Genomic DNA, 25,354 nt, shown 5'->3' with positions numbered 1-25,354 from the left:
CCTACGCAATGTGTTCATCATCCAACAAGAGTGTAGAGTATGCATTTATCTATTCTGTTATGTGATCAATGTTGAGAGTGTCCACTAGTGAAAGTCTAATCCCTAGGCCTTGTTCCTAAATACTGCTATCGCTGCTTGTTTACTGTTTTACTGTGTTACTACTGCTGCAATACTACCACCATCAACTACACGCCAGCAAGCTATTTTCTGGCACCGTTGCTACTGCTCATATATATTCATACCACCTGTATTTCACTATCTCTTCGCCGAACTAGTGCACCTATTAGGTGTGTTGGGGACACAAGAGACTTCTTGCTTTGTGGTTGCAGGGTTGCATGAGAGGGATATCTTTGACCTCTTCCTCCCTGAGTTCGATAAACCTTGGGTGATCCACTTAAGGGAAAACTTGCTGCTGTTCTACAAACCTCTGCTCTTGGAGGCCCAACACTGTCTACAGGAAAAGGAGGGGGAAGTAGACATCAACCACATAATCGGAACATCCTACTCGTGATTGAGCCTGGCGGCCACGCACGGTGATCGTAAACCGACCCTAGACAAGGCCTAAAAACCAACACGAGGTTGATCCCTGGAACATCCTGTCTAGGGCTAGCAAACTACACCCTACGCGCCACTGGATCCTTCAACCCGTTTGTAAGGCCTAACTATGCAGATATTAAACTAATCCTTGAAGAACAAGGAGCAATCATGACGGATCGGATCTACTAAATAATGATCAAGCGGGGTGCCTCCCTTACACCTAAGATAGGTGTAAGGGCGGCTAGACGTCTCAGGGTTGCACGACGATAGCATATGATACGATGAACAATGCTAACCCTAACACGTCTAAGATAACTACGTTGCTCGCCATCAAAAAGGCTTCAGTACGAGCAACGCATGAACAGCGGATGAACGTGTACTGCCTAGATCGCAAGATGCGATCTAGGCAGCATGATGCTTACCCGGAAAAAACCCTCGAGACAAGGGAGTTGGCGATGCGCCTAGATTGGTTTGTGGTGAACGTGATTGTTGTTTATTTCATAAACCCTAGATACATATTTATAGTCCGTAGACTTTCTAACGTGGGAATAATCCCAACCGTGCACGAGCCAAACTCTAACTAACCGACACGTATCCTATCATATTTACAGATACAAGGGCAAACTAGCCCAAACTTCGTATACAAGGCCGGTTCGCATATTCTTCCATATATATATTCTTCAAGCCCAACCTTGATCGCGGCCCACCTCTGATCCGGTCAAATTCTGGTGATAACACATGCCCCCTGGTTTTGGAATTGATAATTCCAAAATCACTCTGCTTTTCTTCGTCGGGTCATGTCGTGGCAGAACCGTCGCAGTATCCTTCATCATGATGCCTTGCCTCTTCCACTTCTGCGTGTCCTGGCAATTTTTTTTTCGTTGGGCACCACTTCCTCGGAAACTGCTATGGCATTGAATTTCCACTATATCCCCTTTTATTTAACTGTTCCAAACAGTTTGCTTCTTCATCCCCTTCGCATTAGCACTCCAAAAGCCCTCCTGCGCCACCATGTCTTCTTCCTCCTCTGCCTCATCGGGTCCTCCCACCCAATCCTCCTCCTCCCGCGAGCCGACGCCGGAGTGGAACCCGGAGGAGGCCCATGCGGCCAACATCCGCCGCGCCATCGAAGTCGGAGAGGAATCTAGTCACGATTTCTCCGTCTGGTCTGAGGACGACAAGTCCTTGACCGACGGGGAAAGTGACCTCCGCTTCCTTGCCGACGGGGAAACGGAGGAGGAGAGCGATGACGATCGCTTCTCCTGTGATGACTTCACCTCCCCCGAGGAGGAGGAGGAGGAGAAGGAGGAGGAGGAGGACGACACCTCCTCCGACGAACCGCCGGCCAAGCGCTTCTGCCCCTGGCCGGGGAACCTCAGCGACTTCGACATCGACGACGACGACGCTGACGAGGAGGACGAGGACAACGAGGGCCCGGCCGGCGGCCGCTGCAGCAGCGACGACGAGCCCACCGGGAGTAGCGCCGACAGCGGCGACGACGGGGACGACGAGGGCAGCGACGGCCCGTAGATAGGACCCTTAGCATAGGATCAGCAGTAGTAGATGGGGCAATGTACCCCCTAGTATTTCCTTTTGAGAGCAATCAGCTCTTTATGTAAGAAATCCTATTTATCAATGAAGAATTTCCCCAGTTTGATTTTGCCGATTTCCTTTAAGCTAATTTAGCCGATTCCCCCTCATACTGACTTTGCCGATTGTTCACTTAGCCAATGCTCAATGAGCCGATAGCAACGCATCGGTTCTTCACAATCTATCCTTCAACTCTTCGAATGATGACTTTGAGATCCGGTGGATAATGTAGAGTCTTCAAGAGAGCCCTTAAATTCCTCCCACCAGCTCCAGTGATCCTCTTCTGCAAGAACTCACCATTTTTGAAGAAGGTTGCGACGAAGGATCAGCCGATGACACTCCAATCGGCTTCTAAAACAGAGCATCTACCAGGCCAGCTGCCCCCCGAGCCTCAGTCAAGGCGAGGATAGCGATGAGGATGCACAGATCAGACAAAGGGCTTTGAACTCAGGTAATTCTGAGACAGCCACCATGCCGAGCCAGCCAAACTTGCCCCCATCGATCGCCTCTTCCTCCGTTGAAAGCCGATATTGTAGACGAAACACCAACGGCTTAATGAGCAAAAGGCTGCCTTGCATGCCAAAACTGACGCTTCTGACAGTACTGCTGAACTGGCGCAAAGGGTTGGAAGTCCTCGAAGAGAAAGTTCGGGCACCAAAATCGGCTCATTGCGGCCGAGGAAGCTCTCATTGTTCACTCCCTCAAGGAAACAGAAGGCCTTGAAGCTGAACTGAAGACCGACTTGGTGAAAATCTGCGTCTTGAACACGCAGCTGGTAGATCTTGTGTAATTGTACTAGAGTCGATGGCTGTGCATCGGCTTTGTTTCTTAGCTCTAAAGTCGATGTCCGTGCATCGGCTGTATACCATGAGAAATTTTTTTTTTACTGGCCGATTTTCCTATCGGCCCCCAATATCTTACTGCACACATGTTCATCTGATTAGGTGCCCCCCGAGCCGAATCTGCCAGGTAACTGCGGATATCGGCTCTGTAGTTAGCCAAGGCACTGTATTTGAACGTCGGCTCCATTAGGACTAGTGTTGACTCTCATCAGCCGACGTAAAACCGCTGCCCATTAGATCGACGTTGAACACAGACAGAATGTGTGGTGAGGATAATTTTGGCCGATTGCTGGAATCGGCCTCCACGTTGATTGAATCGCTCAATGAAGGTTTTGCAATGTTCCTCCATAGATCTTTGGGGCCGATCCCAAGGATCGGCCTCGCCACGTTTGTCCATAGGTTTGTTCTTGCTAGACGGTCAGGCCGGTGGATAAGACCAGCCTAAACCTGTCCTTCGTCACGTCGATGCGCTCGCAATCGTCCAAATTGATGCCTGAGAGTGGCTCTTGGCCTGTTGTCTCCCAAGCGTTCATGCCAGCCGTTGAAATCTCGGCTGAGTCATCTGCATGGACGACCTCTACTTCATCTCCATCCCACTGTATTACGCATTGGTGCATCGTGGATGGAATGCAACAGTTGGCGTGGATCCAATCTCTTCCTAGCAGGACAACATAGGTGCTCTTGCTATCGACAATAAAGAACGTCGTAGGGATGGTTTTCCTTCCTACGATCAGATCCACATTCAGAACACCTTGTGCGTCAGACGCTTGGCCATTGAAATCGCTCAATGTCACGTTGGTCTTGATCAGATCCGAGCTAGAGCGTCCCAACCGACGTAGCATGGAGTATGGCATAATGTTGATCGCGCTCCGGTGTCCACCAGCATCTTGTTGACAGGCTGCCCATTGATATAACCTCGCAAGTACAGGGCCTTCAGATGTCTGTAGCTTCTTTCTCGTGGCTTCTCAAAGATAACTGGCCGTGGGCCGCAGTCAAGTTGTGCCACGGGTGCCTCGTCTAACTCGGAGCACTAAACTCCGTCGAAGGATGAACACCATGTTTGTGCCACCGATGTTTCATCATCGGCTTTCCTTTGCTTGGGGCGCCACTCCATTTTTTGTGGTCGACCCTCTTCATCCAGGGTTCGTTGAATTTTCGCGGCCAGATCAGGCCGCGCCTTCCTTAGCGTGTGCAGGTATAACCTTTCGGCTTCCTCCAAGCCACGCAGTCGCTGAACCCTACGCTTTTGGGAACGGCTGAGTCCATCAGGGCACCACCTTGGCCGGTGGTACCTGTCTTCTTCTTCTTCATCATCGTCTTCCAAATCCTCGAGATCTTCCACCCGAGGGGACTCAGCGTGCTTGTTCTGAGGCGGGAGAGGCCCTAGACGTTGGAACACGGACACGTTAGCTGCATCCTTCCTCTTCTGTCTACATTCTGGGCAGTTGCCGATTGTAGGCAATCGGCTCATTCCTGAATCCTAGCAGTGTCTGAAGAAGGGACAGTCCCAGTGCCTATCCTCGTCGTCTTCCTCCCTTGACTTTTCCTTGGCACGGCGCTCGTACTTCTCCTCATCACGATCATGCTGACGATGTCTCCTGGCGTCCCTAGCCAGACGATCTCTTTCACCATCGTCGTTGGGTCGTCGGCGTTGGTCATATTGACTCACATACTTGTTGAGGAGGTGATCAGAGAGAAGTCGCTGATATCTCACATTCCTTACTTCTCCCTCTGTGATGTAGCGCTTGCCATCGTGACGGAGCCGATCGCGTGGAACGGCTTCCTCTGTGTCCTTGCTACGAGAGCAGCTGCCCTTGTCTCCGTCCTTACCAGAGTGGTGTCCAGGTGCTACCATGTTGATGTTGAACGAGAATCCTGGCTGGCACCCTCCAGGGTAAGTGCACTCCACCATGTTAACGGCGGGGAAAGGGTGTGTGTCGACTTTCATGGCGTACTGGCTGAAAATTAGACGTCCTTGTTCTATCGCCATTTGGATCTGCTGACGCCACACCCTACAGTCGTTGGTGGTATGGGAGAACGAGTTATGCCATTTGCAGTATGGCTTTCCGTTCAGCTCCTGTACCGTGGGGATTTTGAGGCCTTCGGGTAACTTCAGCTGCTTCTCCTTAAGTAAGAGGTCAAAAATTTGCTCAGTTTTAGTTACGTCGAAATCAAACCCTCTGGGCGGACCTGGTGGCTTAACCCATTTGCAGGATATGGGGGTTGCCCCCCGAGTCCATTCAGCCACTGCTACCTCTTGATCTCCCGCAGACCCTTCATCTTCTTCTGTCTCAACCAGGACTACCGCACGCTTGAATTTGTCCTGGTACAAGTCTGGGTGGCGCTGTTCATATAACGTCAGTTTCTGAACCATGTGCGCTAGTGAAGGGTAGTCTGCTTGGGAGGCCATATCCTTGATTGGTGATGCAAGGCCCACCACTGCCAACTCGACTGCTTCTTTTTCAGTCACACGAGCCGAATAACATCGGTTCCTAACAGTTCTGAAGCGCTGGACGTATTCTGCCACAGTTTCTCCACGCTTCTGACGTACTTGTGCTAGATCGGCAATGCCGGCCTCGGAAGCCTCTGAGTGATACTGCATGTGGAACTGCTCTTCCAACTGCTTCCACGTCCGGATTGAGTCTGGTGGCAGCGAGGTGTACCACCCGAAAGCCGATCCTGTGAGGGACTTGATGCGTGCAGTTGACACGTCCGTTGGGAACCCCAAGAGGAAGGTGTGATGCGCACAGCGGCAAGTTTCCCTCAGTAAGAAACCAAGGTTTAATCGAACCAGTAGGAGTCAAGAAGCACGTTGAAGGTTGATGGCGGCGGGATGTAGTGCGGCGCAACACCAGAGATTCTGGCGCCAACGTGGAACCTGCACAACACAACCAAAGTATTTTGCCCCAACGAAACAGTGAGGTTGTCAATCTCACCGGCTTGCTGTAACAAAGGATTAACCATATTGTGTAGAAGATGATTGTTTGCGTAAAAACAAGAAAACAAGATGTGCAAGAGATTGTATTTCAGTATAGAGAATTGGACCGGGGTCCACAGTTCACTAGAGGTGTCTCTCCCATAAGATAAACAGCATGTTGGGTGAACAAATTACAGTTGGGCAATTGACAAATAAAGAGGGCATGACCATGCACATACATATTATGATGAGTATTGTGAGATTTAATTGGGCATTACGACAAAGTACATAGACCGCTATCCAGCATGCATCTATGCCTAAAAAGTCCACCTTCAGGTTATCATCCGAACCCCCCCCAGTATTAAGTTGCTAACAACAGACAATTGCATTAAGTATTGCGCGTAATGTAATCAGTGACTACATCCTCGAACATAGCACCAATGTTTTATCCCTAGTGGCAACAACAGATCCATAACCTTAGAGGTTCTTGTCACTCCTCCAGATTCACGGAGACATGAACCCACTATCGAGCATAAATACTCCCTCTTGGAGTTACTAGCATCAACTTGGCCAAAGCATCTACTAATAACGGAGAGCATGCAAGATCATAAACAACACATAGACATAACTTTGATAATCAACATAATATAGTATTCTCTATTCATCGGATCCCAACAAACGCAACATATAGAATTACAGATAGATGATCTTGATCATGTTAGGCAGCTCACAAGATCCGACAATTAAGCACAATGGGGAGAAGACAACCATCTAGCTACTGCTATGGACCCATAGTCCAGGGGTAGACTACTCACACATCACTCCGGAGGAGACCATGGCGGCGTAGAGTCCTCCGGGAGATGATTCCCCTCTCCGGCAGGGTGCCGGAGGCGATCTCCTGAATCCCCCGAGATGGGATTGGCGGCGGCGGCGTCTCTGGAAGGTTTTCCGTATCGTGGCTCTCGCATCGGGGGTTTCGCGACGGAGGCTTTAAGTAGGCGAAGGGCAGGTCAAGAGGCGGCACGAGGGCCCACACCATAGGCCGGCGCGGCCAAGGCTTGGGCCGCGCCGCCTAGGGTGTGGCCACCTCGTGGCCCCACTTCGTCTCCTCTTCGGTCTTCTCGAAGCTTCGTGGCAAAATAGGACCACAGGCGTTGATTTCGTCCAATTTCGAGAATATTTCGTTACTAGGATTTCTGAAACCAAAAACAGCGTAAAAACAAAGAATCGGCTCTTCGGCATCTTGTTAATAGGTTAGTTCCAGAAAATGCACGAATATGACATAAAGTGTGCATAAAACATGTAGATATCATCAATAATGTGGCATGGAACACAAGAAATTATCGATACGTCGGAGACGTATCAGTATCCCCAAGCTTAGTTCTGCTCGTCCCGAGCAGGTAAAACGATAACAAAGATAATTTCTGGAGTGACATGCCATCATAACCTTGATCATACTATTTGTAAAGCATATGTAGTGAATGCAGCGATCAAAACAATGTATATGACATGAGTAAACAAGTGAATCATAAAGCAAAGACTTTTCATGAATAGTACTTCAAGACAAGCATCAATAAGTCTTGCATAAGAGTTAACTCATAAAGCAATAAATCAAAGTAAAGGTATTGAAGCAACACAAAGGAAGATTAAGTTTCAGCGGTTGCTTTCAACTTGTAACATGTATATCTCATAGATAATTGACAACATAGAGTAATATAATAAGTGCAATATGCAAGTATGTAGGAATCAATGCACAGTTCACACAAGTGTTTGCTTCTTGAGGTGGAGAGAAATAGGTGAACTGACTCAACATAAAAGTAAAAGATTGGTCCTCCATAGAGGAAAAGCATCGATTGCTATATTTGTGCTAGAGCTTTTATTTTGAAAACATGAAACAATTTTGTCAATGGTAGTAATAAAGCATATGTATCATGTAAATTATATCTTACAAGTTGCAAGCCTCATGCATAGTATACTAATAGTGCCCGCACCTTGTCCTAATTAGCTTGGACTACCGGATCATCGCAATACACATGTTTTAACCAAGTGTCACAATGGGGTACCTCTATGCCGCCTGTACAAAGGTCTAAGGAGAAAGCTCGCATCGGATTTCTCGCTATTGATTATTCTCAACTTAGACATCCATACCGGGACAACATAGACAACAGATAATGGACTCCTCTTTTATGCATAAGCATGTAACAACAATTATTATTCTCATATGAGATTGAGGATATATGTCCAAAACTGAAACTTCCACCATGAATCATGGCTTTAGTTAGCGGCCCAATGTTCTTCTCTAACAATATGCATGCTTAACCATAAGGTGGTAGATCTCCCTTACTTCAGACAAGACGAACATGCATAGCAACTCACATGATATTCAACAAAGAATAGTTGATAGCGTCCCCAGAAATATGGTTATCGCACAACAAGCAACTTAATAAGAGATAAAGTGCATAAGTACATATTCAATACCACAATAGTTTTTAAGCTATTTGTCCCATGAGCTATATATTGCAAAGGTGAATGATGGAATTTTAAAGGTAGCACTCAAGCAATTTACTTTGGAATGGCGGAGAAATACCATGTAGTAGGTAGGTATGGTGGACACAAATGGCATAGTGGTTGGCTCAAGTATTTTGGATGCATGAGAAGTATTCCCTCTCGATACAAGGTTTAGGCTAGCAAGGTTATTTGAAACAAACACAAGGATGAACTGGTGCAGCAAAACTCACATAAAAGACACATTGTAAACATTATAAGACTCTACACCATCTTCCTTGTTGTTCAAACTCAATACTAGAAATTATCTAGACCTTAGAGAAACCAAATATGCAAACCAAATTTTAGCATGCTCTATGTATTTCTTCATTAATGGGTGCAAAGTATATGATGCAAGAGCTTAAACATGAGCACAACAATTGCCAAGTATCACATTATCCAAAACATTATAGCAAATTAGTACATGTATCATTTTCCAATTCCAACCATAAAACAATTTAACGAAGAAGAAACTTCGCCATGAATACTATGAGTAGAGCCTAAGGACATACTTGTCCATATGCTACAGCGGAGCGTGTCTCTCTCCCATACAGTGAATGCTAGGATCCATTTTATTCAAACAAAACAAAAAACAAAAACAAACCGACGCTCCAAGCAAAGCACATAAGATGTGATGGAATAAAAATATAGTTTCAGGGGAGGAACCTGATAATGTTGTCGATGAAGAAGGGGATGCCTTGGGCATCCCCAAGCTTAGACGCTTGAGTCTTCTTAGAATATGCAGGGGTGAACCACCGGGGCATCCCCAAGCTTAGAGCTTTCACTCTCCTTGATCATGTTGCATCATACTCCTCTCTTGATCCTTGAAAACTTCCTCCACACCAAACTTAGAACAACTCATTAGAGGGTTAGTGGACAATAAAAATTAACATGTTCAGAGGTGACACAATCATTCTTAACACTTCTGGACATTGCATAAAGCTACTGGACATTAATGGATCAAAGAAATTCATCCAACATAGCAAAAGAGGCAATGCGAAATAAAAGGCAGAATCTGTTAAAATAGAACAGTTCGTATTGACGAATTTTATCGAGGCACCAGACTTGCTCAAATGAAAATGCTCAAATTGAATTAAAGTTGCGTACATATCTGAGGATCACTCACGTAAATTGGCATAATTTTCTGAGTTATCTACAGAGAAAACAGCCCAGATTCGTGACAGCAAAGAAATCTGTTTCTGCGCAGTAATCCAAATCTAGTATGAACTTTACTATCAACGACTTTACTTGGCACAATAAAACACTAAACTAAGATAAGGAGAGGTTGCTACAGTAGTAAACAACTTCCAAGACACAAAATAAAAACAAAGTACTGTAGTAAAAACCATGGGTTGTCTCCCATAAGCGCTTTTCTTTAACGCCTTTCAGCTAGGCGCAGAAAGTGTATATCAAGTATTATCAAGAGACGAAGTGTCAACATCATAATTTGTTCTAATAATAGAATCAAAAGGTAACTTCATTCTCTTTCTAGGGAAGTGTTCCATACCTTTCTTGAGAGGAAATTGATATTTAATATTACCTTCCTTCATATCAATAGTAGCACCAACAGTTCGAAGAAAAGGTCTTCCCAATATAATGGGGCAAGATGCATTGCATTCAATATCCAAGACAACAAAATCAACGGGGACAAGGTTATTGTTAACGGTAATGCGAACATTATCAACTTTCCCCAAAGGTTTCTTTGTAGAATGATCAGCAAGATTAACATCCAAATAACAATTTTTCAGCGGTGGCAAGTCAAGCATATTATAGATTTTCTTAGGCATAACGGAAATACTTGCATCAAGATCACATAAAGCATTACAATAAAAATCTTTAACCTTCATCTTAATGATGGGCTCCCAACCATCCTCTAGCTTTCTAGGAATAGAGGCTTCGCGCTCTAGTTTCTCTTCTCTAGCTTTTATGAGAGCATTTGTAATATGTTGCGTGAAAGCCAAATTTATAGCACTAGCATTAGGACTTTTAGCAAGTTTTTGCAAGAACTTTATAACTTCAGAGATGTGGCAATCATCAAGATTCAAACCATTATAATCTAAAGCAATGGGATCATCATCCCCAATGTTGGAAAAAATTTCAGCAGTTTTATCACAGGCAGTTTCAGCAGTTTTAGCAGTTTCAGGCAGTTTTGTACGCTTTGCACTAGGAGTAGAAACATTGCCAACACCAATTATTTTACCATTAATAGTAGGAGGTGCAGCAACATGTGAAGAATCAACATTACTTGTGGTGGTAATAGTCCAAACTTTAGCTACATTTTTCTCTTTAGCTAGTTTTTCATTTTCTTCTCTATCCCACCTAGCACGCAATTCAGCCATCAATCTTATATTCTCATTAATTCTAACTTGGATGGCATTTACTGTAGTAACAATTTTATTTTCAATATCCCTATTAGGCATAACTTTCGATTTCAAAAGATCAACATCAGAGGCAAGACTATCAACTTTAGAAGCAAGTATATCAATTTTCCCAAGCTTTTCTTCAACAGATTTGTTAAAAGCAGTTTGTGTACTAATAAATTCTTTAAGCATGGCTTCAAGTCCAGGGGGTACACTCCTATTATTTTTGTAAGAATTCCCATAAGAATTACCATAACCATTACCATTAGCAGAAGGATATGGCCTATAGTTATTACTAGAATTGTTCCGGTAAGCATTGTTGTTGAAATTATTATTTTTAATGAAGTTTACATCAACATGTTCTTCTTGTGCAACCAATGAAGCTAATGGAACATTATTAGGATCAATATTAGTCCTATCATTCACAAGCATAGACATAATAGCATCAATCTTATCACTCAAGGAAGAGGTTTCTTCGACAGAATTTACCTTCTTACCTTGTGGAGCTCTTTCCGTGTGCCATTCAGAGTAATTAATCATCATATTATCAAGGAGCTTTGTTGCTTCACCAAGAGTGATGGACATAAAGGTACCTCCAACAGCTGAATCCAATAAATTCCGCGAAAAAAAATTCAGTCCTGCATAAAAGGTTTGGATGATCATCCAAGTAGTCAGTCCATGGGTTGGGCAATTTTTAACCAAAGATTTCATTCTTTCCCATGCTTGTGCAACATGCTCAGTATCTAATTGTTTAAAATTCATTATGCTACTCCTCAAAGATATAATTTTAGCAGGGGGATAATATCTACCAATAAAAGCATCCTTGCATTTAGTCCATGAATCAATACTATTCTTAGGCAGAGATAGCAACCAATCTTTAGCTCTTCCTCTTAATGAGAAAGGGAACAATTTTAATTTTATAATGTCACCATCTACATCTTTATATTTTTGCATTTCACATAATTCAACAAAATTATTAAGATGGGCAGCAGCATCATCAGAACTAACACCAGAAAATTGCTCTCGCATAACAAGATTCAGTAAAACAGGTTTAATTTCAAAGAATTCTGCTGTAGTAGCAGGTGGAGCAATAGGTGTGCATAAGAAATCATTATTATTTGTGGTTGTGAAGTCACACAACTTAGTGTTTTCAGGGGTGGCCATTTTAGCAGTAGTAAATAAAGCAAACTAGATAAAGTAAATGCAAGTAACTAATTTTTTTTGTGTTTTTGATATAGCAAACAAGATAGCAAATAAAGTAAAACTAGCAACTAATTTTTTTGTATTTTGATTTAGTGCAGCAAACAAAGTAGTAAATAAAACTAAGCAAGACAAAAACAAAGTAAAGAGATTGGGAAGTGGAGACTCCCCTTGCAGCGTGTCTTGATCTCCCGGCAACGGCGCCGAGAAATTTGCTTGATGCGTGCGGTTGACACGTCCGTTGGGAACCCCAAGAGGAAGGTGTGATGCGCACAGCGGCAAGTTTCCCTCAGTAAGAAACCAAGGTTTAATCGAACCAGTAGGAGTCAAGAAGCACGTTGAAGGTTGATGGCGGCGGGATGTAGTGCGGCGCAACACCAGAGATTCCGGCGCCAACGTGGAACCTGCACAACACAACCAAAGTACTTTGCCCCAACGAAACAGTGAGGTTGTCAATCTCACCGGCTTGCTGTAACAAATGATTAACCGTATTGTGTAGAAGATGATTGTTTGCAGAAAACAGTAAAACAGTATTGCAGTAGATTGTATTTCAGTATAGAGAATTGGACCGGGGTCCACAGTTCACTAGAGGTGTCTCTCCCATAAGATAAACAGCATGTTGGGTGAACAAATTACAGTTGGGCAATTGACAAATAAAGAGGGCATGACCATGCACATACATATTATGATGAGTATTGTGAGATTTAATTGGGCATTACGACAAAGTACATAGACCGCTATCCAGCATGCATCTATGCCTAAAAAGTCCACCTTCAGGTTATCATCCGAACCCCCTCCAGTATTAAGTTGCTAACAACAGACAATTGCATTAAGTATTGCGCGTAATGTAATCAGTGACTACATCCTCGAACATAGCACCAATGTTTTATCCCTAGTGGCAACAGCACATCCATAACCTTAGAGGTTCTTGTCACTCCTCCAGATTCACGGAGACATGAACCCACTATCGAGCATAAATACTCCCTCTTGGAGTTACTAGCATCAACTTGGCCAAAGCATCTACTAATAACGGAGAGCATGCAAGATCATAAACAACACATAGACATAACTTTGATAATCAACATAATATAGTATTCTCTATTCATCGGATCCCAACAAACGCAACATATAGAATTACAGATAGATGATCTTGATCATGTTAGGCAGCTCACAAGATCCGACAATTAAGCACAATGGGGAGAAGACAACCATCTAGCTACTGCTATGGACCCATAGTCCAGGGGTAGACTACTCACACATCACTCCGAAGGCGACCATGGCGGCGTAGAGTCCTCCGGGAGATGATTCCCCTCTCCGGCAGGGTGCCGGAGGCGATCTCCTGAATCCCCCGAGATGGGATTGGCGGCGGCGGCGTCTCTGGAAGGTTTTCCGTATCGTGGCTCTCGGTACTGGGGGTTTCGCGACGGAGGCTTTAAGTAGGCGGAAGGGCAGGTCAAGAGGCGGCACGAGGGGCCCACACCATAGGCCGGCGCGGCCAAGGCTTGGGCCGCGCCGCCCTAGGGTGTGGCCACCTCGTGGCCCCACTTCGTCTCCTCTTCGGTCTTCTGGAAGCTTCGTGGCAAAATAGGACCCTGGGCGTTGATTTCGTCCAATTCCGAGAATATTTCGTTACTAGGATTTCTGAAACCAAAAACAGCAGAAACAAAGAATCGGCTCTTCGGCATCTTGTTAATAGGTTAGTTCCAGAAAATGCACGAATATGACATAAAGTGTGCATAAAACATGTAGATATCATCAATAATGTGGCATGGAACACAAGAAATTATCGATACGTCGGAGACGTATCAGGACTGTGCGAAGAACCTCACACGCAGCTCATCTGATGCTGAGATCGTGCCCAGCTGTGCCAAATATCGGCTCACATGCTCGATGGAGCTGGAACCATCTGATCCATTAAACTTGGAGAAATCAGGGAGCCGATATTTGGGTGGTAGCGGGATCAACTCGTACTCGTTGGGGTACGGCTTGGAATAGCCGATTGTCCTCCTTTTCGGCACCATGCCGAACTGGTCTCTCAGGATGGTACTGATTTGATCCGCGGTGCTGGCTGCAGGAGTCGAACTCCGAAGATTCGCCGGAGTGGCATACTTAGCCAGCCATGCTTGCTTTTCCAGCTCTGAGCCAACTGCAGGAGCTGAGCTCTGGAGGTTTGTCGGAGTGGCATACTTAGCTAGCCACGTCTGCTTCTCAAGATCTGCTCCCGAAGTTCCTCCTGTTGTTCCAGAAGTCCCCGTTGCAGGCCTGGTTTGTGAGTGCCCGATTCTGCCCGGCACGTATGTGCACGTGTATCCGTGAGGGATCTCCTTAGGCGCCTCATGCCAGAACTGGTAGTCACGAGGGTCACCACCGATCTTGTAGACGACATATGCCGGTGAATTCGGCACTTGTGGTGCTGCCAACGCGATGGGCTGCGGGGGACGGGTCTGGTGTGGCATCTCTCCTTGGTAAGTCCCGAGAGCTGGTCCTGACGGAGAGTACTGATGCCTCATGATTTCCTGGATCACCCGAAGAGCGACACGCTCCAAAGTGTTCACCAGGCTCTCAGAATGGCGGTGTAGCGAATGAACTACCATGAAGTTAACCTCCTGACGCAGGGACCTGGTGCGTTCTTCTGACGGGGCGGAGAGGTCCACTCCATCGAGCGCGCCTTCAGGTGAGAACCCTTTCCACCTGATGCCATGTGAGCGGGTTCTGTGAAAAGAGCCGATGAGGTCGGCTTCGATGATTGCTTTGACCTCGTCATACTTCTTCTTGAGCTCCTCGGTCAGATCCTCGTACGTGACTGGAGTGCCGTCCGCCATCTCAGATGTAGATGGCGATGCGGTTGATGTCGCAGATTGTCCCACTGGGCGTGCCAGAATGTGTTGCGGTCAGAAACCCACCGGCGAGCAGCGACGGGCAACACAGTAGAGCCGGGAGGCTCCCAGGACTGCGGCTGGCCCTGGTCCCTCCGAGCGACGGCCCGCAAAGACTCGGCACGCACGTCCGATGCTGGTGCAAGGGCGTGCCACCTGACCTATACCTGGTCAGGAAGGTGATGGATGTGCCTCGCTTAGTTTCCTGCATGGCATACACGTAAACATTAAATACGAGCCTCGATCGGCTCTCAGGTTGTTCTGTGAATCGGCTCAAAGAGCCGATCCACCCATGATTCGCACGAGGTGTACGAATATATGGTGGTCCTGCTTGATCAATATAAAGCTAAAACGATCTACTACGATTTAGGGTTTTCACCACATAATCGGAACATCCTACTCGTGATTGAGCCTGGCGGCCACGCACGGTGATCGTAAACCGACCCTAGACAAGGCCTAAAAACCAACACGAGGTTGATCCCCGGAACATCCTGTCTAGGGCTAGCAAACTACACCCTACGCGCCACTGGATCCTTCAACCCGTTTGTAAGGCCTAACTATGCAGATATTAAACTAATCCTTGAAGAACAAGGAGCAATCATGACGGATCGGATCTACTAAATAATGATCAAGCGGGGTGCTGCCCTTACACCTAAGATAGGTGTAAGGGCGGCTAGACGTCTCAGGGTTGCACGACGATAGCGTATGATACGATGAACAATGCTAACCCTAACACGTCTAAGATAACTACGTTGTTCGCCATCAAAAAGGCTTCAGTACGAGCAACGCATGAACAGCGGATGAACGTGTACTGCCTAGATCGCAAGATGCGATCTAGGCAGCATGATGCTTACCCGGAAAAAACCCTCGAGACAAGGGAGTTGGCGATGCGCCTAGATTGGTTTGTGGTGAACGTGATTGCTGTTTATTTCATAAACCCTAGATACATATTTATAGTCCGTAGACTTTCTAACGTGGGAATAATCCCAACCGTGCACGAGCCAAACTCTAACTAACCGACACGTATCCTATCATATTTACAGATACAAGGGCAAACTAGCCCAAACTTCGTATACAAGGCCGGTTCGCATATTCTTCCATATATATATTCTTCAAGCCCAACCTTGATCGCGGCCCACCTCTGATCCGGTCAAATTCTGGTGATAACACCCATATAATAATTGCGGATTTTAGCGTGTGGCTCGATGTTTAAAACTCCTGGCGCCCGCCTCCTCTGTTGTAGTGGTGCTTGAAATACCTTATATTATCATATAGGTTGTAGTTTTTTTTTTTTGCATGGATATAGGTTGTAGTTGTACCACATAGCATCTTATTTATACACAACAGGGGGTAAAATTATTTAAAAATATTAAAATTTATAGAAACATATCCACCCCTCTATGTTTGGTCCTTTCGAGCTCCCACCAGAAAGGACAATAAAATTGTAAAACCGACTTATAGCAAAGTAGAGGGGCATTTTCACAAATGGCGTAGAGGAAGAGAAGGGGGTCCGGTTGCTTTGGTGGGGCCTGGGCCTGGGGGGAGAGGTTGGGGGAGTGTGGGCCCGTGAAGTTGGGGCCGGATGGGGGAGAATGGGGGGAATATGGGTGAAGAAGGGATCTACGCAGATAGTATATAAACGGCTCTGCCCTCCCTCCCCCAAATCACCCCCAAATCCCAGACCCACTGTCTCGCCGGCGGCGTCCATCCATGGCGAGCTCCGTCCCCGATAACGTTTTGGTCATGCCACATGACGTGGCCTCCTACGGCGAGTCCATTGGCCCCGTCGACTACGGCTGCGTGCGGCGGTACCGCCACCGCCGGCTCCTCACCTTCCTCTGGCTCCACGGCTTCCGCGACGCTCTCCGAGGGTAACAATCAGTCAGCCTTTCTTCCTCCCCGGCCCCGCCCATCCGTCGGATTCCGTCCGTCCTCCCGCTTCTTAACCATTACCTCGCTCAATCAATCGCAGGCTGCTCAACGAGACGGACGCGCTCATGAGCGTCGAGCACCTGTCGCGCCTCGTGCAGCAGGGCCTGTGGGACGACGCCGTCACCTACGTTTCCCGCTTCCTGCGACCCGTCACGCACCCGCAGAGCGACGAGGCCCAGGTGCTCATCCACTTCCTCAGGCACCACAGGGCCTTCGCCGGCATGGTCGCCGGACAGAAAAACCGCGATATCAAGTACTTCAACTACAAGTACAACTCACGGTACCTCAAGCATGACGACTCCGTCTCCCACGACGCCCTCAGGCTCCGTTCCATCGTCCTCTCCCTGCTCCACTCCGAACGAGTCAGGCGAGTACTTGATACATCATCTTCAATTCCCCCTCAGTTCATTCTTGCAATTTTTCCTCTTTGCCACTGCTAGCTTACCCATATTCCTTGTTCAGGGCCTCACTGGACTGGGACCGCGTTCGTCACAAGGCCTCTCTCATCGTCCAAGACTTGGCTTACAAGGCTCCTGAGCTGAAAGACCTGGCCCTGTTCCCGGCCGGATCAATGATGCCACACGATGTACTTCCCATCGGATTCAGGTGATTACTCATCACTTGATCTATACCATTCTAGTCCATGTGTAAACTTGGCTTTCACTACCAACTAGCAACTCTGAATATTGCCCTGTAATCTTTGTTTCACCTAGATACCGTCGGAGGCGCTACGTCAAGGAACAAGACCTGCCAGGATCTAAAACTCTGACCAAGATCTTCCTTAAGATCAAGAAGAGGTAAATAAATATATATATATATATCATCTTCAAAGATGACGAATTTAAAGGGATCCTCGAATCTGCACTTGCTGGTTTTTGACAAGCATATGCAACTCTCACATGTTTTGCAGGCTACCATCGTCAACTCGCAGTCATGAGTTAAACACTGGTACAATGCGTCTTTACAAGCTTCTTATGTTTAAGCAGTACACTCGTCGTAGATTATAGTATATATCTGTGAGGGTAAGAGCAATCTTTACTTTTTTTGGTGGCAGGATTGACAGACAAGACAAGGAAGTGGCTGGTAGATATTCTTGGTAATACTAGCCTCTGCTCTTGTTTCCTCGTCTTGTTTATGCATCTATAGCTGTGCTCAACTTACTGTTAGCCACGATATATTTGGTAGCTTGCAACACACTTGCAAGTTGCAAGCTATGAGGCCTTTTGGTTTGCCATGACAAAATGTAACAACCAGATCTGATCTGATATTTTCCTCATTTTTACTTGTCCACTCTTTGGAAAAACCTCTTGGATCATGTGCATGTATACAATCTAATCAACTTGTGTCCCTTCAGATGAAAGTTTACAAGCTGGTAGTCTGGAACTTCAGTCAAGTGGGAAGGAAGGTAACCTTAGCTTAGTCACTTGTCAGTGTACCCACTTATTTTCTCTAATCTGTTGAATCCTTGTGGGCTACGTCTTTAAAGCATTTTCCCGAATCAGTTTTAGCGGTTCCTTCTCTTTCAACTTCACATTTTTCCCCTTATGAATTTGGAGACCACAGCCCTGTTAGCTATGTGGGCACGCATCATTTGCATGCTTGTTCAACTAGGTCTTTGTTCTTGCTTCACCAATTTTATTATTGCCCTTCAGTCACTTTTAATTATTTGTTGCTTTCGAAGTGCTCCACTAAGTTATGGTTTGTATATTTCTGTGCTGTGGCCTATATGCCTGAGGTACCTCAGCCGATCTACATTCTGTTGCAACACAAAGTGTTTTCTATGCACACTGTCCGCTCTTATTTGTAGAAAGTTATTTTGAAGTATCTATAGTAAAAAACACACTTCCCTTGGATTTTCCAAATCTGCCGGTCTTTTGTTGGTTTCTTTGCATTCTTTCTTTGATGTGCGTGATAATACAGAACTGCAGTCCCTGTCATTCTTGATGATGTTGTTTGCACTTTATCAGTGCTTGGCTGCTACTCCATTATTACCTGTTTAATTCGTTGCAGGTGTTCCTGGTGCTACAGTCTCGCACACCATGTTGAATACCTTGACAAATCTTACTAGAAACTCTGTGGCTGGGACCCCTTCACTGGCAAATGCAGGTATATTAGTCGAACACCATTGATCTTTTCAAACCAAGACAAATCTCCATCTGTGGTTCTGCACAATTGATCCCTGAAATCTGGCACAGACCTACACTATAGCAGCGGGGTCAATTGACACCTACGACCAACAACATGTGATGAAAAATACATGTTAATTAAGAGCCAGTTTATCATGAGCTAATAAAAGTTAGCAATACAAGAGCTGACTCTGGCAACCTTTTATTCTGGGTCCACCTCTTCCTGAAATTATTTGCTGTTAGAAATCACCAAATTCATGCATTTTTGAAGGCGATATTTGATTTACTGATGATGTGCAGTGGTTGAGATGTCTCGACAATTATCCAGCGATATTTATATATTGTTGAAATTGGCCACAACAGTGGTTAGGCTTTTTTTCTGAAATTCATAAGTATATATTATAATTGACGAATGATAGCCAAAGTTCTGGTGTTTTATATTGGCCAGTGTGAGGGTTCTAGTTTAAGGCACTTAGTTTTACTTCAGCCTGGTCCAACAAAATATAATATCTAGCAGTGCATCCTCCTATAGCAGCTACTAATTTTTTGTCCATTATTTTTTGTTTCCATGTACATTGTTTGCCTCTACCTATAGCAGCTACTAACTTTAAAGAAGATCTGCAGTTGAAACTTATTTCCCTTGAGTTCTCCAATCTATCGTTATGTTATTGGTTGTTTCCCTTTATATTTTATCTGCGTGATAATTCTTGATTACATTTTCTGTCAGGCTGATGTTGTTTTTTGCACATTACCTGCTGCATTTACGAACTGCTGGATTTCTTGCAGATGCTCATGTTGCTCCAGTTTTGCAGACTATGTCTGGTACATTGACAGTTCCTGCTAAAATATCCGGTATCTCATCTGTGAAAAATTCAGGTAAATAATTGTTTTTCGAACTTGGACAAACTTCCACCTTATCAACTAATCACAAAATCTCTGTGGCTGCGATATGCATCATCATAATAATATTTGCTTCATTGATGGCATACCGTTGTTCTTATGTTCCAAAAGGCTGTTTGACAATTTCAATCTACAACCTTGTGACTGCAATCCTTGTCATGTTTCATTATGTCACAACACTTACTGATTTACTGTTTGGCTCATATGCACATTGTCTGCCCCTAGTTACAGAAGTCATCTTAAGTATCAACATCAGGGAACTTATTTTTTCCTTGGGCTTTCCATTGCTAATCTTATGTTGGTTACATTTTTACTTGTTTTATGCAAGAACACCATCGTACACTTCATCAGTTCCTGTAGCTGCTGGATTTCTAATTGCTAAACTTGTTTAGGTGCTCCTGTTTCCGCAGTCTCACAGAGTGTGAACTTGACAAGCCATGCTGAAAACTCTGGGATCTCGGCAGTGATAAATGCAGGTAAGTTATTTGAACACTTGGTTTGTGTGTATACAGGATGAAATTCATCTGCTCAATTGATATTGTTAGTTTTAAGAACACCAAATGTCTTGTCGAGTAGATGCATGCATTACTGATGATAATATGTGATATGCCATGTTTCCTTTACATTTGTTAAGTCATAGAACTGGTTGTGCTGTTTTGTGCTATCTTTTACCACGTTCCTATGTGACTATAACTTTTGAATAATGTGGAAGACACCATTTTCCCTGTCAAGTCTCTAGTAGCTGTTTTTGCTGTTTTGCTTATATTATCTCCATGGTAGTTTCAGGAGTGAATTTGCATCAGGCAGCCTAGTTTTTCGTGTTTATACTGCATAACACGCGATTATGGTTACACTATATAGGTCCTGCTAAAAACTAATAAATAAACATTCATCGTCAGAGAGTAATGAAAGCAAATAAGTTCAGATTCTTTCGTTCAGAAGCGTATCTGTTCATCTTTGGTCCTTGTCATCTTCACTGTTAACTGAACACTATACATACAATTTTGAGTTAAAGGCATGTTAAAAAAGCTCATACTTTATGCAGCGATCCTTAAGAGTATTAATTCTTGGGCAGGAATGAGTAAGCTTTTGAGTTCGGAAAATTCAAATCTAAGAAAGCGCCCGAGGACAGAAGAAATAATTTTTGAGCAAGATCCTCATCCAAAATCGCAACGGACAAGTGGGCCTTTTTCTGAAGCATGTCTGGTAAGGAACAAGGTTTCATTACCTTAATCATTGACTTTAAAGAGTCCAGAATGGAGTATTTCAATTCTTATTGTTGTGTTTCTCTATGTGAAGACCAAGGCAGAGTAATAGCTTCAATGGACACACTGAGTACCAATCTAGAATTGCAAAGTTGTTTTTCTACATAGCCATGGTTAAATGTTAAAATGTTTATCAAATAGCAGCACACCTTTGGTCACTTCACTTGTTAAGATGCTAGCCACTAGAATGGCTAAAATCTTTTTACTGCATTGAATCCATCTAAGTTGCAGTTTTGCCAATGCTTTCAGTTTTAGTAGTAGTACTATTACTATTTCAACAGCATTAAGTGGGATGTATTCTTGGCAAGGCACTTGAGTAAGTAGGAGGCTTTCCTTGCTGTTTTATTTTGTATGCATCATCTGATAACGTACTGTATTGGGAAGTATTAACATGGAGTACTTGTTGGAGTGCAGGTGTCAATGACTGAAGCTGGAGCTGGAGCTGGAGCTGGCACGCATGGTAGTATTTCCCTGGAAGGTCCTCAGCATGAACTTGAACACGCCTAGCAAATGGTGGCCCTTTTGTACCTGTGCCTGAGGGGCGGTTGATGAAACAAGAAGCTGTTGGAACAAGAAGAAAATATTTATCCTGCTGCTTTGTACCAGTACTCTGTTTATGTGACCTACTTGAGACTTGCTGAAGCCTCCTAGAACTTGTATATTGTGGTATCATGCAACTATGTCGCTGAGTTTCTAATACTGTATTATGTATCTCTGAGAGTGGCTGCTCTTGTCAGGGCTATCGTGGCTGCTCTAGATGAAGTAGTTATTTGTAGTATTTGCCATGTTCTCAAGCTTATCTGCATATGTATCTCTGAGAGTGTTCTTTCAAGTGAAACCTGACGTTGTTCATGGCAACAAGATTTAGCACCTGCTTTAACATACCTCCAGATTCTTGTCTTCAACTCTAATTGTTTGTCTGGGTTCCGATCCCGTTTAATATGGATAAGTTGCATTGCATCATCTTTGCCATGTCATGCATATCATATTGATCATGCCGGTTCTTCTTCCGTAGTAGTAAGTTTGCATCCATTGTTTGTTCCAGCATTTGCTTCTTCTCGGATAGGATCACGAAGTGGTGTTGTGAGATACGACAAGATCTCCGGATGTCCCTCGGCAAGCTTTAACAGGCAAGCATTTCCCATACTTCTGCCTCTGCAGAAGTCGCTCACCTATTTTTATTTTGTCTTCTCCCTCATGCTAGCCTTAAGTTGCGTTCTTGTCACGTGTCCTATCCACTTGTTACCTCAAGCAGCCCATATTTCCTCCACCAACCACCTACAACTATTGTTTGGTTATCGGATCTGCCTTGCGAGTCGTAGTGCATGTTAGTGCTGTTTATATCGTGTTACCGTTACCGATATCTTATCGGGTTATCCGTTGGGAGTTAATGACACATGCTACATGGTTATATTTGTTGGGAGTATTATGGTTACTTGTTAATAGTTGCTAGCGGAGGCATCGGCGGGTCAGCTGATCGTTTTGTGACGGCTCACTTGTGTTTATCTGTTCCGAGACTGAGCGCTCTAATCACACGTGAGTATGCCTATGAGTCTCCTCTCGGCCACTGCCGGAATCAACAGATTTGCCCAGTGGGCACAACTAGTTTATATGTTTTCCTTTGGTTATTGCGTGCATGCCAGCTTGTTACTTATTTACTTTGGGAAGCCCCTGAGTGCCTTGTATCCCTTGTTTCTGGTATGCACGTATAGGTTCGCGGCCTGCGCGTTTATCGCATGCTGAAGCGGGTCATTCGCTCCAATGTATGTTTTAATCCTCGAAAGCCGTTCTCGCAAACAGCTAGATCCGTCTCTCGGAGATTCGGCCGGAGTGTTTGTGCTGATTCAGAAACTTGTATATTCTAGTGTTGCAAAAGATTACTGAGGAGCAATATTCTGGCTAGCATGGCAGATTGAAGTTCAGAGATGATCGAGGAAAAAGAAAGGACAAATAAAGCTCATGCCACTGGTTCATTTCCGAGAAGACCTAAACAGATTCCTCGTTCCATATCTCAACTACTTGCAGACAAAACATTTTTGTTTTAGAGCAATTCCACCTTCCACTGGAAATGAAATGAGATCGTCTCAACGTTTTGTCCAGGCCATTGCCTCATATGCCAAAATCTAAAGCTCTACGACCGGATGAAAAGCTAAAAATAAGGCGGAGTTCAACATTCGGCACGCAAGCCACTGTTTTGTTTTTCATCATCAAGAACCATGCTCAGTCATCCAAAGCTGGCAGATCAGGAAGAAAACCGTCGGCAAATACTTCATAGTAGTCTTGCTCATCTTCATAGTTAGCAAGTGGAACTTGTGGCACGGCAGCAGCAGGATGAGGCACTGGAGGAGCTTGCAGCGGCACTTGTAGCACGGCAGCAGCAAGATGAGGCGCTTGAGGAGCCTGAAGTTGAACTTGGGCTGGAGCTTGTAGCAGACCAGCAGCAGGATGAGGCGCTGGAGGAGCTTGCGGTGGCACTTGTAGCACAGCAGCAGCAGGATGAGGCGCTTGAGGAGCCTGAAGTTGAACTTGGGCTGGAGCTTGTAGCAGACCAGCAGAAGGATGAGGCGCCGGAGGAGCTTGCAATGGCACTTGGCCTGCAGCAGTTGCAGGATGAGGCGCTGGGGGAGCCTGAACTTGGGCATGCAATAGAGCTTGAAGTAGAGCGTTGGCATCCACAGGCGGTGCAGGAGCTTGTGGAGCCTGGGGTACTTGAGAAACTGCTGCAGCTTGACGCTGTAGTGCCAAGGCGACAAGCTCGGTGATGTCTCCCAAGATACTCTTCACGGCGTTAAGCCCCAACGTCACGCCAGAATCCTGTTGAATCTCAGTCATTCCATCGAGAATTCCAATTCCCACTTCTACCTGCAAGAATAGATATTGAAGATGATGAGAAAATATTTCACGCATACAGTATTGACACTTTTGGTTAAGCAGTGTAACACATTCGTATTTATATTCCATAAATAAGAAAAAGATTATAATAACTATTTCACCTTCTGATAGATCATGGGCAAGGGATCAACACCCGTGGCCACTTTCAGAATTTTACTTAATGCCAAGCTGCTGATGTTGTTGACACCAGATCTCTTCCTCTTAGATCTTTTCTTTAGGGCCTCACTGAAGCGACGACTTGCCTCTGGAGTCAAGCCAGGGAATCCGGTATATGCCCTTCCATCTTCACACCAATGTTACAGTTAGTGTATTCTTGTTCACTGCATAGAAGACAGCGGATGTCCGCGTGTGATTTGTAGACTCCTAGCACTGGCGGATCCAATCTCAGTGCAAACTCCCACATAGCACTTTGTTTTCCCTTGGGGGATACATAGCTGCAATGGTACAAATATCAGTAATTTTTTTTATCAAAATGTAGTGTCTTAAACTGGGAACAAACTAGGTCACTGACGCTAAGAAGATGGCCAGACGAGAGGGCGTATGGGATTGGGAGTAAAACATAGGTTATGGTAGTGGAAACAAATTGATAGCTATTCGCTTAGATTAATTCATAACTGATGCATCTCATGTTCATTATATAGGAGTACCGACTTAACCCAAAAGTAATAATCTAAAGGATACAAATCCAATCTCTAACTCTAATATTATTTCTTTTCTATTCAAATAACTCTCCTGCCTATTTTTAGATAATATTCCATGCCTATTTTTTAGATAATATTCCTACACATAAACATATATAGTAGAGTTACAGGATTTCCAAACCAAGCAGGATATTTCGGAGACCAATATGTTCATTTTAAAATATATTTCCCCTCGTAAGCTGCTTGTATTTTCATTTATCCCCTACTTGTGGAACTCTAAACATTGTTAGTTTGATCAATGCATTACCCATTGTGCCCTTTCATTGAGTGTTATTCTACTTTGATCATATATTTCTGTCCATGAAGTTAAAATGGTTATGCTTGATTCCCTTTCAACTTAATTACATTCAGTGAGAATGACTTTGCTACTACATCAGAAACTTCCATCACTTAAAAAACAAGACAGATTGGATGCTATAGATATTCTTCACAACTGGTTGTGGCAACATCAAGTCAAAATAGTTTGGGTTAGACTAGCGAGTTGAGCTTGCTAGTACTTAGCTTGCATTTTCAAATGATGCTAAGGCCTAGTTTTTCAGCTAAGTGCATCCAAAACGAGTACACTTACCCAATGGAATCCGGTAGATAAAACCTCAGGTAGTCACTGATTAACTTCTTCATCAGCACTGTGCCGCAATGAGCGTGGTATACACTGAAAAATATTTGAGCAAA

At 44.7% G+C, this 25,354-nt stretch overlaps 1 protein-coding gene across 2 annotated transcripts; it reads left to right on the top strand.

Annotated features, from left to right (window-relative positions):
- The first annotated feature begins 16,529 nt into the window (after window positions 1–16,529).
- On the top strand, window positions 16,530–21,973 carry LOC127292003 (uncharacterized). Of its 2 annotated transcripts, none has more exons than XM_051321347.1 (12): window positions 16,530–16,737; window positions 16,839–17,165; window positions 17,261–17,404; window positions 17,512–17,595; window positions 17,709–17,746; window positions 17,853–17,894; window positions 18,153–18,203; window positions 18,809–18,904; window positions 19,711–19,800; window positions 20,235–20,300; window positions 20,900–21,030; window positions 21,504–21,973. In XM_051321347.1, exons 1-12 carry the CDS (start codon window positions 16,577–16,579, stop codon window positions 21,594–21,596), a joined length of 1,323 nt encoding a protein of 440 aa, XP_051177307.1. In that variant the 5' UTR covers window positions 16,530–16,576; the 3' UTR covers window positions 21,597–21,973. The 2 variants fall into 2 exon arrangements, with proteins under 2 accessions (XP_051177307.1, XP_051177306.1); XM_051321346.1 differs by having other exon boundaries at window positions 20,217–20,300.
- The last annotated feature ends 3,381 nt before the right edge of the window (window positions 21,974–25,354 follow it).

This window comes from Lolium perenne, chromosome 4 (genome assembly GCF_019359855.2).
Source record: "Lolium perenne isolate Kyuss_39 chromosome 4, Kyuss_2.0, whole genome shotgun sequence".
Taxonomy (NCBI): Eukaryota; Viridiplantae; Streptophyta; class Magnoliopsida; order Poales; family Poaceae; genus Lolium; species Lolium perenne.
This window is presented reverse-complemented; position numbering and strand designations above follow the sequence as displayed.